We start from the raw sequence: 18,672 nt of genomic DNA, 5'->3' as shown, positions 1-18,672 counted from the left end.
CATCCAAAGATGAATTATTAATCAGACCCGGGAGGCGGGACAGGTGGAGAGGTGCACGCAACAATGCACCGAGCCGCTGACGGAGAGCGAGACCTCGGGACAGGAAGTGTTTCTCCTAACGAGCTCCTCGAATCAATGGGTGGGATGTGTACTCTGTCCGCGGCCGACAGCCCCGCCGCCTCGACTGAATCTCAAGTCGTTCAGAGAGTTACGTCAAAGGCGAGATGAGAGAGCGCTTTAGAAGAAGGGAACCGGCGGACTTGTCGAGCCCGCTGAGCGTACAGCCGGGTAACTCGTACGCCTTGTTGCCGAGCAGATTGTGCTCGGCGGGGGGGATCCACCTGGCGTCTTCAACCCACGCTGTCCAAAGCCCTTTGCTTTTTTTCTGGTCATCCCCCCCCCCCCCCCCCCCCCGCTGGCTCAAAGGAGTTCTTCCTCGCCCCCGAAAACCTCCCGTTACATCAGGACGCATCATGTGACGGATTAGTGTGGAGCGGTGCCGAGTTTTCTCCGTCGTGATGTCAAATTATGTAAATGAGTGAATGAGACCCCTCGGGAGCGGGAGGCCCACATTGAGATGTAGCATGGCGGCGGCGGCGGCGCTGAGCGCCATTTAGCAGCAGCTGCTCGGTTTAGAGAAGCGGCTGCTCGTGATCGGTGGTGGTTTTTAAGCTTTTAATGTTTTCGCGAGGGGTTCTCAATCTCCTCGGTGGCAGACCGCAGACACATTCGGGCAGATTTTCAGGCATTGATTATAGCTTCTCAAGTTTTTCAACTCATTGCCTCATCTTGCTGCACCCACGGTGTTCACGGGTGGTTCAGGGGTAGCTGCAACTTTACTTCATCCACGACACCGTTGAGGAATGTTCAGTGCACTACAAAGTACAAAGAAACACAAAATAACTGCAAAGAGACACAAAATAACTATGAAGAGACACAAAATAACTACAAAAAGACAAAAGATAACTACAAAGAGACACAAAATAACTACAAAGATACAAAATAATAACTACTAAGAGACCCGTAATAACAACAAAAAGACACAAAATAAGTACAAAGAGACACAAAATAACTACAAAGAGACAGAAAATATCTACAAAGATACACAATATAACTATAAAGAGACACAAAATAACTACAAAGAGACCCATAATAGCTGTAAAGAGACACAAAATAACTACAAAGAGACACATAATAACAACAAAGAGACTCCTAAGAACTACAAAGAGACCCATAATAGCTGTGAAAAGATGCATAATAACAACAAAGAGACACAAAATAACAACAAAGAGACTCCTAAAACTACAAAAAGACCCATAGTAGCTATAAAAAGACACATAATAACTACAAAGCCACAAAATAACTACAAAGAGACACATAATAACTACAAAGAGACACATAATAACTACAAAGAGACACATAAAGACACAAAATAACTACAAAGAGACACATAATCACTACAAAGAGACACATAATAACTACAAAGAGACACATAAAGACACATAATAACTACAAAGAGACACATAATCACTACAAAGAGACACATAATAACTACAAAGAGACACATAATAACTACAAAGAGACACAGAGTAGCTGTGACTTCTTTCACTTCACCCATGACACCGCAGAGTGTTCAGTGCACTTCTCTATTTCAACCGTTTGCCCGTCTTCTTTCCTCGCTCTTCAAGGAGCACCAGAGACAGCGACGCAGACGACGAGGACGACGAGCGGCGGGTGAGCCGAGGCTGCACCCTGCAGTACCAGCGGGCCCTGGTCAAGGTGCTCACCCAGTTCCACACCACCTCCACCGAGGGCACCGACCAGGTCATCACCATGCTGGGGCCCGACTGGCAGGTGGACGTCACGGACCTGGTCCAGGACTCGCTGAAGGTGGCCGACCCCAGGATAGCGGAGCTGGTGGACCGGACGGTGCTGGTGGGGCTGGAGCTGGGATCCACTGTGCTGAAGGTAAACAGACCCCCCCCCCTGCCTTCGAATGGTGCGTTCACAGCAAAAGAGTTACGAATTATTCGCGCGAGTAGATTTATTACATGTAAAGTCGATGCACGGATGCAAATGGTTGCTAATACAGCAAATTTTCCGGCGAGGGGAGAAAAAATCCCTTTTTAGCAACGCTTTTTCACGGCAAGTTGCAAATCATCGCCGTCCTGACGTTGCTGAATTCAACTGGCTGAAGTTGCTTCATTCAAACCGGGTCGGAGCTTTGTGCGCCTACAGATAATATTATGAACCCAGACACGATGGGCGTTGGATGTCCCAACGTTTGTGGGACTTCTACAACAGGTATAAAGCAGAACTGGAGGCTATTTCAATGGTGGATGGCGGAGTAAAGCCACGAAAAATCCGCGCCCCCTTTCCGCCGCGAAAAAGCAAATGAGGCGACTTCGTAAGGTCGACTGTGAACGCAGCACGAGGGCCGCGGTGTTCCTCCAACTCGTCCACTCCAGTTGCACCGTACACAAAATAAAGGTTTGCGTTAAAGAGACGAGGAGGGGAGATTTAAAAGTTGGAGCTCATTACTCTTTCCTAGTTTACAGCAGCTGTCGAGGGCTAAAGAGGCTTTTCTCTCAGAGACTGCCGATGCGTCACTTTGAGGTTCATTACAACTTTCAGTAGTTTTGATCATCACTCCAATGGCTTATGACGACATTGTACTCACCCAAATGATATTGCTGATTTTGGGGAACAAGGTGATTTGCTCGATTGACTTCTTTTTGCCACATTTCTTTCAGATCTTAGAAATTAATTTGAGAGAGTACAATGTTGTAATCATCATCGGGAATGATGGCCTGAACCGAAGGTCCCTAATAGGCGGTACTGCGGTTTGGGTCCAGTCCCAGACGCCATCCTTTCTGGCCGAGGACCTTTAACCAATACATTTTTACAAGTACATTATTATTATTACATTTTTTACGACGCTTTTCAAGCCTTTATGGCTTCGTGGCAGAAGAAGCTCACACAGAGATTGCATGGGTTGAAGGTCTGACTAACAATTCTTAGTTACTCAAACAATTTGATTGAGTTTATTTAGTCTGAGTATTCACACAAAACACCACTTTAAACCTTTTATCAGAGATGTGTTCATAATCTTTTTGGAACAAAGTAGTTCAGCATCAAAGAACAGCCAATCAATAGTCAAATAACAAGTAAAGGCCATCTCTACCGCCTCGTACGATCAATCTGTGCATTCCCATCAGCGTTGGGACTCGAGTCATTGAGTGAGACTCTGGGGAAAGACGAGACAAGAGAGAATAGTTGGAGGAATAAATGAGTCAAAGAAAAGATATCTCACATGTCGTGCTCGAAAGAATAGGCAGCGAAAAAAACTTTATTAATCAAGAAAGGACGGACTCTTCCCACAGGCGGTTCCAAACCAGAACATTGCATGCGTTCCCAGACGTTGGCGGTTATTAAATTCGGCAATGTGAAGCGCCACTCTGAGACGAAAGCACAACTCTTTTGAGCAAACATACCCACTCAAACCTGAACCCAGGGCACGGAAAATAAATGATCGAAGCAGCTGCTTTAGTGTTCGTGGCACCGACTCATAAAGCAAGTTTGACATCGTGGAGTTCTGGACTTTTTCTTGAATTTTAAGTGAATACCTCCGGCGTTTATTCTGAAAACAACAGAGGAATGGGAAGTTTCTCTGTAAGTATATTCAGCCTCTGAGAGCTACTTCTCTCAAGTGGAACAGACTTCTTTATGTGTGTTAAGTGCATATAAATGCGTCGGGCCAATGCAGGTTCAGAGGTCTTTAAAAGAAAAGAGAAAAAGGGAAGCGGCGCTAGTTATGACTCCGGGGCGGTGATTTACCGACGCTGCGCCGGTCATTTATGGGGACGGAGAGAAGTACTGGTTGGCGAGAGTTTTGATCGCCGTGAAAGATCACAGTTTCCGCCTGTCACGGGAAGAATGGCCGCCCTGATGGATGCGTCCAACGGCGGCGGAGTGGGGAGAAAAGATATGTTGCCGATCCATCATTTTAAATGTGCAATGGATCATTCGTAATCTGTTGAAGGGTATGAATAATTATACATCAATTTAACGCTACACGTAATCTGCCGGGCTGACTCATGGCAAATTGCAAATAAATAAATCCCCCTAAAATCCTGAAAGAGGACGAATTGATCCAGAACAAACGTGCTGGAGTGGATCTTTGAGCTAAAAGCTAACGTCTGCATGCTAACATGTGGACGCCATGTGCACCATCTTAGTCTGCAGTCGAGCAACAAACAACAAACTGAGTTCTGATTGTTTCAGTTTTGAGTCACTGATCCGATCCGGAGGAAATAAAAGCAGCAAATACGACTTGTAGAGACGCCCTGGTCCTGTTTATTTCATGCTGAGTGTAAATGATGCGTCACTACAGTCTGCTACACCACTATTTACTCACAAGTCAAAGTTTTACTTCATTATGTTTAAAGTCAAGTGATTGTTAGGGGGTGAAAAAAAATCTGGCAGCATCGTACATATCAATTCAACATATTTTAATAAATTTCAATAATGGGAGTCAGGCGCTGAAAAAATAAAACGCTGGCATAGTATAAAGAATATTACACCATTTACATACAATAGGAAGAACAGTAGGTTCTGTAACATCCAACATCATAGCATTACATTACAACATTGGCACGTATTTTTGCAAATGAAATACAGTTTTGGCTTCGTAAAACTATGAATATAAACGAATAATAAAACACCCAGACAGTGAACAGTTTCACAAAGCACAATATTGAGGCCGAAACTGAAAATCAAGCCGTGTCATGCACCTGCAGCGCCGCCGAAGGTGTGAAGGAACGAATGAACTTCAAAAAAAAAAAAGTGTAAAAAAATTGAAAAAATCTCCTTTTTGAAACACCGTGAAGGAAACAAATGAGATTCCTGCAAGATGAATTATGGATGGCTTAAAATAAAAAAAACACCAAATTACAAGCGTGTTTCAGTAAAATATCTCCAGTTTGCAGGGTCTATTTTGCAAAAGAACAGAAATATTATTATGCAGATTTTTCAGAAAGTGAACTGTACAGAGCTCAACAATAGTCCCCCTAGCGAGACTTTCAGTCTTTCAGAGGATTTGAATTAGTCTTTGGAGTCTGATTCAAATGATCCACCAGCTCATGAATATAAACACAGAAAAAGAGGCCAGCTTTTGTTCACTTTGTGCCACATTCTAGTCATTTCATTTCTCTCTCCATCTCTCTCTTCGGAAGGAGAGTTGAGGATTATCGCGTGAATTAAGTGGCAGTGATTTGACAGGCCTGTTTAATTGAAGACACAAAAGTGAAAACATCTGCGGTCTAACAGGTAGAACTCTAACGATTGAAGATCCTCAGTGAGAGGCCGTGTTTACGCGCTGTGATTACGTGGCATGAGTGATGACTTTCTAATAATTCTGTAAAACTGGAGGGAGTCGAGGGTTTTAATCCAGAGGATTACTGAACAATAGCCTCTTCTCAAAGTGAAGAGTCAGACTCGGACAGAATTCACTTGTTCGTCGACCGATCAGAGATTATTTCATTAATATCTGCAAACACCAACCACTCGTCCGGAGAAACACGGCAGAATGGAAATAGATTGGAGTCCAATCGACAGAATGGTTTCATCTCAGTGGAAAATTATAGTCCAATATTTACAATATGACGTCAAACTGTAGAGTACGTATCTCAGCTGTGGATGATAACTGAACGGGTCCACCGGACCCTGAAGGCTTCACCAATAAAATGTCCCTTAAAGGGAAACATAGCAGCACCGGATGAGACAAAATAACTACAAAGAGACACAACATAACTACAATAAGACACAAAGTAACTACAATAAGACACAAAGTAACTATAATAAGACACAAAGTAACTACAATAAGACACAAAGTAACTACAATAAGACACAAAGTAACTATAATAAGACACAAAGTAACTACAATAAGACACAAAGTAACTATAATAAGACACAAAGTAACTACAAAGAGACACAAAGTAACTACAATAAGACACAAAGTAACTACAAAGAGACACAAAGTAACTACAAAGAGACACAAAGTAACTACAATAAGACACAAAGTAACTATAATAAGACACAAAGTAACTACAAAGAGACACAAAGTAACTACAATAAGACACAAAGTAACTTGAAACAGACCGATAACAACTACAAAAAGACACAATAACTACAATGAGTCACAAAATAACTACAATGTGACTTAAAACAACGCACGGAAAGAATCATAAAACAACGACAAAGAAACACAAAAAAGACCCATAAGAGACTCACAACGACTATGAAAATAGCAACAACAAAAAACACACACAGAAAATCACGACAAAGGGACAAAAATAACAATGCACAAAAATAACTACTAACAGAAAAACTACAAGGTGACCAGAAAAAGACACAAATGAACTACAAAGAGATTTAAAACTACAAAGTGACCCAATACAACAGAGAGATGCAGAATAATCACAAAGTTGTATTTATTTATGCAGTTTTTCTCCTTCAAGTCGTGCGTTGTATCCGTAAATTGATTGGTGCTTTATTTTATTGATGAAATGGTGTCACATACCTAGTGTGAAGTGTGTAAGTACAACAAGTTTCTCCCACTACAAAGACACACAAAGGAAATACAAAGAGGCACAAAATAACTACAAAGAGAAACAAAATATCTACAAAGAGACACAAAATAAAAACAAAGAGACACAAAATAAGTACAAAGACAACAAATAACTACAAAGAGCAATATATATATATATATATATATATATATATATATATATATATATATATATATATATATATATATATATAGATAGATTTATATCTATCTATATATATTGATATATATATATATATATATATATATATATATATATATATATATATATATATATCTATAGGGATGATCTTGCTGTCTTGCTGGTTTATTTTGCAGCTTTTGCGCCTACTTGTTTGTTAACGTTGGAAGCCGTGTGATCTCCTGAAGGTTTACAGGACGGTTAAAGTTGAAAGCAGGGGTCACGTTTCCCTTTTTCAAAGAGGTGTTACGTTCATATTTCATCAGTTCGTCCTCTCGCAAGAGAAACACTTTTGTGTTTTTGTGAAAACGGGAACAAAGAGGCACAAAACATCGATGTTAACTCCACTGATGGGAAGGTTTAGGGGGAAATGGACATTTATTTGATATAGAGAGTTTACAATCGATCTGTCAATTACTGTAAGTTCACAAAAATGTTTTTATTTTCGCTAGAGCTCCTCATCAATATTTAATTGTATACTGTTGGATGTTTTCTTCATTGATTTTGTGCACTCTCTGATGCTGCCGGTTACATATTTCATATGTGTGCCGAATATTAAATCCATTAGCGAAAAGGTTAGACGAAAACAACCGGGGGCAAAGCCGTCAAGGTGAACTGTTTTTATGTGTTTGACTGTGAATGCAAGTTAATATAGCACATTAATGCAAGACACCACAGGCACAAACACCGTTTTTCCTCATGCACTTATCATATTTGAGATTTTCTGCTGTTTTACTTCCATCACACGTCTTCTCTCAGACGAGTGGAAATACTTTGTTTTCTACTTTGTCTGTTTGCGTCTGTAGATTTCTGCTAAAGTTACCATTAGATAACGCCTCATTTGCACTTTAAAACATAACATTTCAGCGAATGTGTGATCCAATAAATACTCCTGTTAATGCCAGTAATCAGCTGGGGAAGGTTCACGTTGATATGCTGTAGAGTCTTCAAACTGTGTGTAATTTAACAAAACATCTCTTTAAAGGCCATTTTAAAACAATAAATGAGTTTTTCTCAGACTCTGATGCACTTCAGCAGCTCTCACATCCACCAAATATCCTCTTTACTCCCCTTTAATGAATAATTTAGTATTATAGCGTACTGCTCGATATTGACTGTTGGCCTTCATCTATACTTCCAGAATGAAGAACAGCATCTATTTTTATTGAAAGCACCAGGAAGATGTTTGACTTTAAGACGTACACACTCATAGTGTGTTGTTTTCTTTACACGGCAAGAGAATTTCAAATGAAGCTGTGTTTATATTCCTCAGAAATAAAGATAAAACTACGCTGTGCGCTTCAACTCTTTGTCTGTCCCAAGCGACAGCAAAAAAAAAAGTGAAATTAGTTGGGGATGACGTGCTCTTACTGCTGCTGAACTTTGTGATATAGATTTAGTTACATATACTTTAACTACATCGGGGAAAAAAAATCTTTTAACAAAATTGTAGTCAATCTCTCCTGGAATGAAACGGGAAACTTTTTTTTTCTTTGCCTTTTTTTAAGCCAACAAAAAAAAAAGTCGACAATTTAAAAAAAAAGAATTTATTGTCCTGTTTTTTTTGTTTTTTTTTCATTTGGTCCTAATTGTTTTTCTTTGTCTTTTCTTTTTTTAAAGTTTTTTAAGTAAACGAAAAAAAAGCCGACAAATTTTAAATGTTTTTTTTTTTGGTCCTAATTTTTTTTTGTGCCTTTTTTTAAGTCAACAAAAAAAAGTCAACCAAAATAAAAAAAAACGTTTTTTTTTTTTTTTATTGTCCTCATTTTATTTTATTTTTTTGGTCTAAATTTTTCTTTTTTTTTTCTTTGGTCCAATTTTTTTTTTTTTTCGGTCCTCATTTCTTTTTGTGTAACTTACACTAATGAAAGCCTAATGGAAGATTTTAATTGGCTTTTGCTGACCCCGGCGTTGGCACATGATGGAGAAAAAACGACCAAAAACACATTTAAACTGTTCTGGAGAAACGATCAGTGGACGTGAGGATGCCTGTGTCTCTCAGGTGTGTTTCCACCAAAAGAAACTATGGAACCATTTCCACCACACAAAAAGAAATGAGGACGGAAAAAAAAAAATTTGGACCAAAGAAAAAAAAAAGAAAAATTTAGACCAAAAAAATAAAATAAAATGAGGACAATAAAAAAAATTAAAAAAAATAAAAAATTATTAAATTTTGGTTGACTTTTTTTGTTGACTTAAAAAAAAGGCACAAAAAAAATTAGGACCAAAAAAAATTTTTTTTTAAATTTGTCGACTTTTTTTTTTCGTTAGCTTTTTTTTGTTGACTTAAAAAAAGGCAAAGAAAAAAAAAATTAGGACCAAAAAAAATAAAAAATAAAAATATGATACTTTTTTTTTTTTAAATTGTCAACTTTTTTTTTTTTGTTGACTTAAAAAAAAGGCAAAGAAATTATTTTTTTTCCCGTTTCATTCCAGAAGAGATTTACTACAATCGTCAAAACTACAGTGACAGCCTGAATATAATTGTAGCTAATATATGTACACACAAAGTACATTGTTTTTTGGTATGTTCGAGTTTTGTCTTTAAATATGCAAATGTCGCATTGTATCATCAAATATACGCCGCGCTCCCGGTGAGCGGCGAGTAAAAGTGCAACTACTGTCCTGCTTGGCTTCACCTGCCTGCGGCGCCGGTGACGGACCCGTCCGGCAGCTCGGCCCTGAAGCGAGCGACACTGACCTCCCCGAGCCGCCGGTCACGGAGCGCGTTCATCATTCGTTCCTTCTGGCGAAGCGGCGAATCAATATTCACCCCGCGGTGTTACATTGCGGTCGGAATATCTCTGTTTACTCTCAGCCGGGAGGCGCTGGCTCTTCATATGTTAATCATCTGCCGCCATCAGAGGAGGGGGAAGTGTTTTTTTAAGCAAAAAGGAATAGATTCAGTGAAGGAATATTCTTTTCTTCTTCCACCGGCTTTGTCCTCCGTCCCAATTATGATTTTTAAATAAACTCTGGTACAAAATTTAAATATTTGAAATTGGCTTGAGGAAGGAAACGGCTTCTTTTTCTTTCTTAAAAGTCACATTGACACGGTATCTATGTGTGTAAAGTGTCTACAACTTAGAATCAGTATTGGTGAGTTGTTGAGAAATTAAAGGCTGCGCAATTAGCGGCGTTTTTGGGAGGGAAGCCAGTGAGGGATCATGTTAATGAGAAGTGTTCATTTGGAAATATAACTAAAGGAGACACATTATTAATACAGTAAATAAACGATTGGGAGATTCTAGAGTTAAAAACATTATATTTCATGCACTGCTCAATTTTGCTTCCACAACATTCTTCTCGAAGACGAGCATAAATATTTATTGAGCTATTCTTTTACTAATATTTCAGGATATTAGTCTCAATGTCAACTGGTGAAGTTTCATGATGATATATATTCATAATTTGTTTACACTCTTCACCTGTAGAGTCTTCAAAGTGTGTGTTACTTAACAAAACATCTTTTTGTTCAGATATCATTCATAGCCGGATTTAATTTCTCAATATTTTAGTAACATTTTATGACTAAAATGATTGAAACAACAACATGAAACAAGACATACTGAACCTAATGTTCACGTTTATGTAAATGTACACACATTACCATACATTTGCATATTTAAAGACAAAACTTTGTCTTTAAACTTACAAGTCTAAAAGTGTGGAAGTAGAATGTATTCACCTTAATGTCTCCTCTTGAACAACTTTGAACTATACCTGAAACTTCAATAAAGTGTTTGTGTAAAATAAATATCCACGACAGGTTATTGTCATTTTGAATCAAACGACAAACCGCTGCAAGATTGCACACGTATGTATATATTTAGCGGTGCTGCTCGCGGCTTCACTAAATATATATTGGCAACATGGAAATCAGTAACTGTGGTCAAAGAAAATGAGGCAATCTGAGAGAAAACTAAAATAAACTAAATTGCAGCACTTCATCAGCGATATATTCGCCCTGGAATACATCACGAACATCACACATTGATAACAGTCCGGGGAGGAACGCTCTCCTCCTGGGTCTTCATTTTTTAAATGTGACAAGCGCTGGTTTTGAAGCTTCATTTCTTTCTGCGAGAGCCAGCAGTTCTTCTCCCCCAAGTGCTGCTTTAAAACCAGAAGACTGCATCAGTGCCAGTAGAATAAATAACTATTTAGAGAGTTATTTTGAGACGTAGTACTCGGGATACAGATTGGACCTCTCTGTGCGCTGGACTGAAGCATCTGCGACTCGTATTTTTGCCAAATATTAATAGCTTTAAAGTGGCACAATTTTCATTTCAACAAAAGTCTTTTAAGTCCCTTTCTATCGCCGAAGGAGGGAACACAATGGTGGTTGAGCCTGTTCCCAGATGAGTATCAAGTCTCCTTCACACACACACACACACACACACACACACACACACACAAAAATGAAATTATGCCCACCAACTCTGAAAACTGGAATCTCTTCTATCATAAAACACAAACGTAACACTGATAAACTCTGAGCACAATATTATTGATTTCACTCAAATGAACTTTTCAAACTGCAGGCGATACGGTATGTGCATTATCAGGATCAGTGTGCTTTATCGGCAATAACGACATCATCAGTGTGCTTTATCGGCAATAACAGCATCAGTGTGCGATATTGCCGATAACGGCGTCAGTGTGCTTTATCGGCAATAACGGCGTCAGTGTGCTTTATCGGCAATAATGGCGTCAGTGTGCTTTATCGGCAATAATGGCGTCAGTGTGCTTTATCGGCAATAACGGCGTCAGTGTGCTTTATCGGCAATAACGGCATCAGTGTGCTTTATCGGCAATAACTACATCAGTGTGCTTTATCGGCAATAATGGCGTCAGTGTGCTTTATCGGCAATAACAGCATCAGTGTGCTTTATCGGCAATAATGGCGTCAGTGTGCTTTATCGGCAATAACGGCATCAGTGTGCTTTATCGGCAATAACAGCATCAGTGTCTCCTAACGCCAAAAGAGGAATCAGTGTGCTTTATCGTCAATAACAGCATGAGAGTTCTTTATCGCTAATAATTCATCAGTGTGCTTTATCGGCAATAACGGCACCGCGGCTGATCATGACACAGGATTATTGGCGGACAGCAGCTCCAAAAGTTGAGTGTAAATACATTTTTCGGCAATGCTTTAAACTTGCGCATCATATAAAGGAAAGAATCATTCTGCACCTGTTTTATTTTTTACATTTAAGCGTCTTTTTCTGTATTTTTCACAACCGTAGGTGGCAACTGCTATGAGCCGAAATAGTTATAATTATCATTGAGTACCGCACCTGTTTCTTTATTATCATAATTCTATGTTTTTTGTATAATAATGCCTGTTGGATTGGAGAAGGAAAAAGCAAAGGCAAATGGCGTCATGGAAGGAGCTCAGCGACCGATCTGCCCGGAGACAAAGTGATTTTTCTTAACTGTCCCTGAAATTGGATCCACGACAGCTCAGAAAATAAACGTCGGCACAATTTAATATGTTTCCATCGGGGATCTTAACCCAGAACAAGATTGGTTTCTGTGATTACATCTTTTTATTTAGACAATCAAGGTACAATGGGGTTTGTTTTTGAATTGTACACAGTCGCACAGTATTGATTTTAATAGTATTAGATTGTACTTTTTAGCCGCTTTAGTTTAATTGGCCTGTGAAAATATCAGCCGCACTGGAATGGAACGTGAAAAAATAGCAGAAAATCAATCGTTAGCAAACGGTTTTCTCACTCGGTCCTCGTAGACTTTATGTTGGGACTTGTTTTTGGAGAGGAACCGACTTTATTTTTGCTGAGGACACATCTTTTTCTGTCTCAATTCTGGTCACTTCACTTTTACCCCCCAACAAAAACAAAAAGTTCCACAATCAAGCTAATGCAACGTCCTCGCAGAGAAAAGCTCCCGTGGTCCTGCAGGAGTGATCCATCATGCAGCCCAGTTGTCCTCATGAAACTTTAAAAGTTTATTTATGCATCCTTTTACTATGATGCCTTAGGGCTCAGCATGCACACTTGTATGTATGTGTGTGTTTGTGTGTGCGAGTGTAGTGCCCAGTGAACCATAACTCTCCTTTCTGGCACATTAATCCATCACATCCAACCAATATGCATATAAAAGTGGGAACTGACTGCAGAATTTTGTTGCCGCAAGAAAGTTTTTGTTCTCCTATTTTTAGTCCCGCAGCGTTTCCCAGCATGCACGGCTCCCTCTCCTCTCGCTCTGCGACCGTTCCGACAAGACTTTGAGCGACTGCAACTTCGTCGACAGCGATGCGCTCATAAAGAATGGATCGCAACCACTTCCTGTTCGCCTCAAGGTCTCAGACCGGTCTCACCGAATGTCGTGTGAATGACGCAACAATTTGTAATTTGTCATTTAACGTGCGATTACAACGCCACAAAAACTTCACCCCTCAACCAGCCTGCAGCACGGGACAGTTTCTTATTACATGCATGTATATATTTATACATAATATGCATACACATGATATGCATCAGGGACTTCATTTTTTCAGGAAACATCAATGTTTCACACGGGGAACGTAGAGCCGTCTCCTGGCCAAGAGATTCGATTCAATTCAGTTTATTTTCTGAAGCCCAAAATCACATTTTTCCATCCCTGTCCCGTGACCTCACACCTCAGCGTTGTGGAAGGTCAGTGTTTGTAGTCAAGTTACCGCCGACTTGCCGAAGCAATGAGGCTCTTTTGCATAAGAAGAGTGTGAAATGTGTGCTTAATACTTCATTTAAATACCTACAAAAAGCCTCTGGAGCCTCGAGACGCTCGGTGCGTTTCACCCTCTGAGGACGGATTGAAATTTAGTTTGTTTTGGCCCCCGTGGGTGTTGTGGAGGAGCCACATTAACACCCGGCTCGAGGTGGAGGAGATGTTTTCCCTCCGCCAACGCCCCGGTTTAATTGTTTCCGTGCAACCATTAACCTCTGCAGACAAAGAGGACATCAAGCCAGGAGCGCTAACGGCGTTCTTGTCGCCGCGCAACACAAAGGTGGACGACAGCCGGTGGAGACGACTAATTAGCGCGAGCCGTCACGATGAAGATTACTGCCGTCACGCACGCTGGGTTTTTTCAAACCGTCTCGAGGACAGCGGATCGTCAGCTCGGCTGCTTTTTATTGATTTCAGCGCCGCTTTCGACACTCTTCAGTCACGCGTTTTTAAATTCAGGAACGTAGGACGTCAACCCCGCTGTCACGGGGCGCAAAAGATCTTTCTCGGACAAGTGGAGGTGCGGCAGGAAAAGGTTTTATTTGGGCTGATCGACCCCTGGAAGTGCCATTTCCTGCAATCATCAACGTTCAATAAAGCTTCTCCATCATAAAACTCCGTTTTTATAATCTGCGACGGTGAAGTTTGAGTGAAGGCAGAATTACAGAAGCAAAACAAAAAGCAACAACGAGATCTTTACAAGAAAGAAGTAACATAAAATGAACTGTTCAATTGTATTTCATTTAAATTTATCCGTCTCTCACTCCCTTAACAGCGTGAACAAGCAGGAGAGCTAATACATGGAGATTGGTAGGCGTGTGTGTGTGTGTGTGTGTGTGTGTGTGTGTGTTTATTAGGGGGGTTATTTTGAGCACAACTGAACTCACAATGCATCAACGCTGAATTAATGAAAAACCTGCAGCTACGTGTGCTTGGCTCTGTCTTTACGTGACAAATTACATCGCGCTAAATTACACAATAAATTATTGCACCAAAGTGTTGTTTGACACTTTGATCCGAGCCAAACGAGGAAGAAAAACCTGTCGGATGACAACGTGTTTTATCATCTCAGCAAATGTGTTTCTGTCGCGGCGACACGCGCAGAGGTCAGAGGCTAACGAGGCTAACACTTTATAATAAGCATCTTTCATAAAACTTAGTTCATATTTGTTTTACTTTTAAGAAACAACACAACTTTAATTAAGCATGTCTGCGAATTCAAACCAATGCTAATTGAATCATTTTCAACAGTTTATTGAAGCACACATTAAAACTGTAGACTATATTATATAACGATTACAAAAAATGTGTTTAAACATGGATATTTGTTCATAAAATATCTTTAAATGTAGATATTTTTTCATAAAATATCTCTAAAAATATATATTTGTTCATAAAATGTCTATAAAAGTATATATTTGTTCATAAAATGTCTGTAAACATCGATATTTGTTCATAAAATGTCTATAAAAGTAGATATTTGTTCATAAAATGTCTATAAAAGTAGATATTTTTTCATAAAATGTCTATAAACATAGATATTTGTTCATAAAATGTCTATAAAAGTAGATATTTGTTCATAAAATGTCTATAAACATAGATATTTGTTCATAAAATGTCTATAAACATAGATATTTTTTCATAAAATGTCTATAAAAGTAGATATTTGTTCATAAAATGTCTATAAACACGCCCCTAATAGGTCAATTGGTCGGTATATCTGAAACGATATCCAAAAGCTTTTAACGCAGTCGTGAAGATGCAGCTCCAGTCATGATGGACGGCAGGTCTGGTGTTAACGGGACCAAACGTTCTCGGAGAAAAGTGCAAAAACGTGTTTTTTTTTACTAATTACTAATTCAAAATGGCGGAAAAAATTGGTTGAGATGGACACGTGTGATTTTTTTCAAGCCAATCAGGCAATCTGGGCGAGAGGTGCAGTCCAACATCTAGGGGGCGCTAGAGAGACATTTTTTGGTACTTCTTTTTCCGGCTATTTTCACAAAATCATAATAATAATAGACGCTACTGTAGTTGTTTCGATTCCTTCGTTCGGTGTGAAAGCTGGTGAACATTTTCTGTAGATGAAGTGAAGATGGAGACGACATAAAGGTGCTCAAAGTCATGTGTGCAGAGGCCTCGGTGGGAAAAAAAGACGGCTTTACCTCGGAGAGCGGCTCCAAACCGGTGGGGTGCTTCGTGCGGTGACACTTAGATGGGCACAAATGTGTCTTCTCTCTGAAAGCCGGCGGCGGCTTCAGATTGGCCCTCGCCGTCCGGCCGCTGACGGATTCCATCTCGAGTGTTTGTTTTCCCACGGCGCCGGACGGACGGGCGGGCGGGCGTCGGCTCGCGTGGATCCAAACAAACAGCAGCACGGAGCACTTTCATCCACAATGGGGCTTGTCGTCGGCTTTTTGAGCTCCAGAGAGAAAACAAACAAAACAATAAAGCTGTTGTCTGTTCTGCTGTCATGTGGAGAGACAATAACAGAGCTCCCCTCTCTCTCTCTCTCTCTCTCTCTCTCCAGGTGGAGTCTCCGCTGGCGGTGGACGCCGTGTTGGGGGAGTCGGCGTTCTCCGTCACGGACGACAAGGTTTCCATCACGGAGATGCGCGTCCACGGCGTCTCCGGCCTGACGCTGACCCTGCAGCCCAGCCCCGGGAACAGCCACACCATGGTGGCCAAGGCCATCGGCGCCCAGACGCTCACGGCCCCGAAACAGGTAGAATGAGACAGAATATCCTTCATGAGCCTCAGCTTGTTGTGCAGCCTGACAGCAGCGGGAAGGAAGGACTTTCAGTGACTCTCCCTGTTATTATTACATTAATATAGTGTAATGCATCATCACTTGCTGCTTCATATTAGCGGTGGAACAATAAAGGGAAGTGTGAAAAAGGAGGAAGACACATCATCAATATAGATTTGGAGATTTTAGGCTATTTTGCTTAAAAACACAATTGAAAAAAAAATCTTTCCCTCATTTTATTTTAAGTTTATGCAAGTTTACCTCAAACCAGACAATATATTTTTAATGGTTAAAATAACAAATAAAAAAATTGAAAATATACAAATAAATTATTATAGTAAAAATATATATAAAATAAACATGTATATATCAATGAAATAAATAAATATTAAAACATAAATACATTTAAAAAAATACAAGGGCAGAAAACATACAAGAAAACACATAAATCATCATCGTCCATATCAAATCTACTATAATAATTATTTATTAATGAATGTTCTTCATCCCAAAAGATGCAAACTCTCATTCTTACCACAAATATTTATTTTTTTCCATTTGCATTTCTCCTCAATTCCTCTTCATTTCCATACCCAAACAAAACATTTCAGAAAACTTGTCATACAAAGAAGAATTGTCTTGATGTCAATAATCGACTGGAGAAGTTTCACGGCGACGTCTCGTGGTTCATTTCTTCGCCCGCATACACAAACTGAACTCTTCCCCCGGCGTTCCCGTGTGCGTCGAGGTCGGGATCAGGCTCAGAGGTTACGTCACGGTCTCCTGGGATGCAGATCAATGCCACGCAGGAATAAAAAAGCTTTTCATGTGTGTTATTCTTTTCAAATCCCCTCACAATAAATAAAGAGGCTCCAGTCTCTAAAATGCAACCGTGAAATATTCCGGCTCCGGCTTTGGTCGTCGGCAAAACACACAACTCGGCATCGTAAAGAAATAAATATGCGGGAGACGACCCTCGCTTCATATTTATGAGGGCTGTGTGTGTGTGTGTGTGTGTGTGTGTGTGTGCTGATGGTGAAGTTAGCGGCGGCCTAGCTCAGGTAAATAACAAGCGCTCGGGCTACTTCCAAAGCTCAGACTCAGATGGATGGTAATGACGCCGGAGACCAGGCGGCCGCCTCCCACTGAAATATTCATCCTAATTGGCGACTTTAGCAACAAAAAAACAAGTTACCTGGTGTGCCCCGCCCGTGTTTACTGCGGATGTTCTCATAGCAGTCAATATACGTCCATTTCTCATGTTCATGACACAATAAATATGAGCATAAACCACAAGTATGACTCGAAGGGACTCGAGAGTGACTCGGGAGAACCGCCCAAGTTCTGAGATGATGCCATTTTGTATTGTTAGCATGAATGAAGCTACGCAGGATTAGCATCCAGTTTTGAAATCCACCAATAACTCCAAAATCCGCCCGGAAACCAACCTTTTGCCGTTAATGTCCTGCAAAAAAACAAAAGAATTGACTTACTTATGGCTGAAATAAGATTTATTCGTCCTTGTCCAGATTCTTCTGCTTCCCCTCAGCTGCACACAGACAGTGAGGCCCCTTCAGGGACCAGGCAGGGAGTGGGAACTTTCAAAACTCCATGTGTGCCATAGAAAACAGTACAGTAGTTACAGTCGTTTATTAGTATTCACACAAATTTGCAAAAAGTATTTCTGTATCTGCTGCTCTGCCCTTGTCTTTACATTTAATTTAAATGAATGATACACTTTTTAACTCTAATACAGTAAATATTATGACGTTATGTGGAAATCTATAAGGTAAAACTGACAGAAATTGACAAATAGTGCTTTTCTGTTCAGGGCTCACTTATTGGGTCAGTTGATTACTGACATTAAGACTTTTATTTGTTTTAAATGATGCATTAACTTATTAAACATGCTAGTTGTTGGAACAAACAGAACAGAGAAAAGTAGTAAAATATAGTTTCACTTGAGTTGTAGTCGACGTTCAGTCTGCAGGATCTGTAACGTGCATACCATTAGAGAGATGCTCCAGCCATATTCTACATTATTTTATTGTATAAAACCGACAGCGGGCCGCAGTTCGACCACCTCAAGTCAAACCGTAAAAACATCGACCTTTACATCCAGTTACCCACCTGTCACCGAACGCCTCAGCGTGTACATGTACTAGTACTTTACTCCTACTGAGTACTCGGTGTGTTTCCTTATTTCCGTCTCCAGGGTGCGAAGATGAAGTTTATTTGCAAATCCCTTCAGTGTCTCTATATCAACAAGCAGGCGCTAGTTTCCCTTTCCCAGTAATAAAATGATTTCCGAGCTAAATCTCTTAAGCTCCGGGCCGCCGGCATTGTTGGCGAGGACGCCGGATAAAAGCAGCTGCA

General features: G+C 40.2%; 1 protein-coding gene across 1 annotated transcript in view; it reads left to right on the top strand.

Annotated features, from left to right (window-relative positions):
* Positions 1 to 18,672, top strand: part of tmem132e (transmembrane protein 132E) — a 106,908-nt gene that overhangs the window by 79,974 nt on the left and 8,262 nt on the right. Inside the window, exons 7-8 of the mRNA XM_068580153.1 lie at positions 1,689 to 1,968; positions 16,078 to 16,272. Of these exons, the coding sequence (XP_068436254.1) occupies positions 1,689 to 1,968; positions 16,078 to 16,272 (475 nt within the window). The remainder of the gene's footprint in view (positions 1 to 1,688; positions 1,969 to 16,077; positions 16,273 to 18,672) is intronic.

The sequence above is a fragment of the Clinocottus analis genome, unplaced genomic scaffold, assembly GCF_023055335.1.
Source record: "Clinocottus analis isolate CAN_PGR_092001 unplaced genomic scaffold, fCliAna1.0.p SCAF_17, whole genome shotgun sequence".
NCBI lineage: Eukaryota > Metazoa > Chordata > Actinopteri > Perciformes > Cottidae > Clinocottus > Clinocottus analis.
Note: the sequence above shows the minus strand (reverse complement) of the source record. Positions and strands in the feature narration are given on the sequence as shown.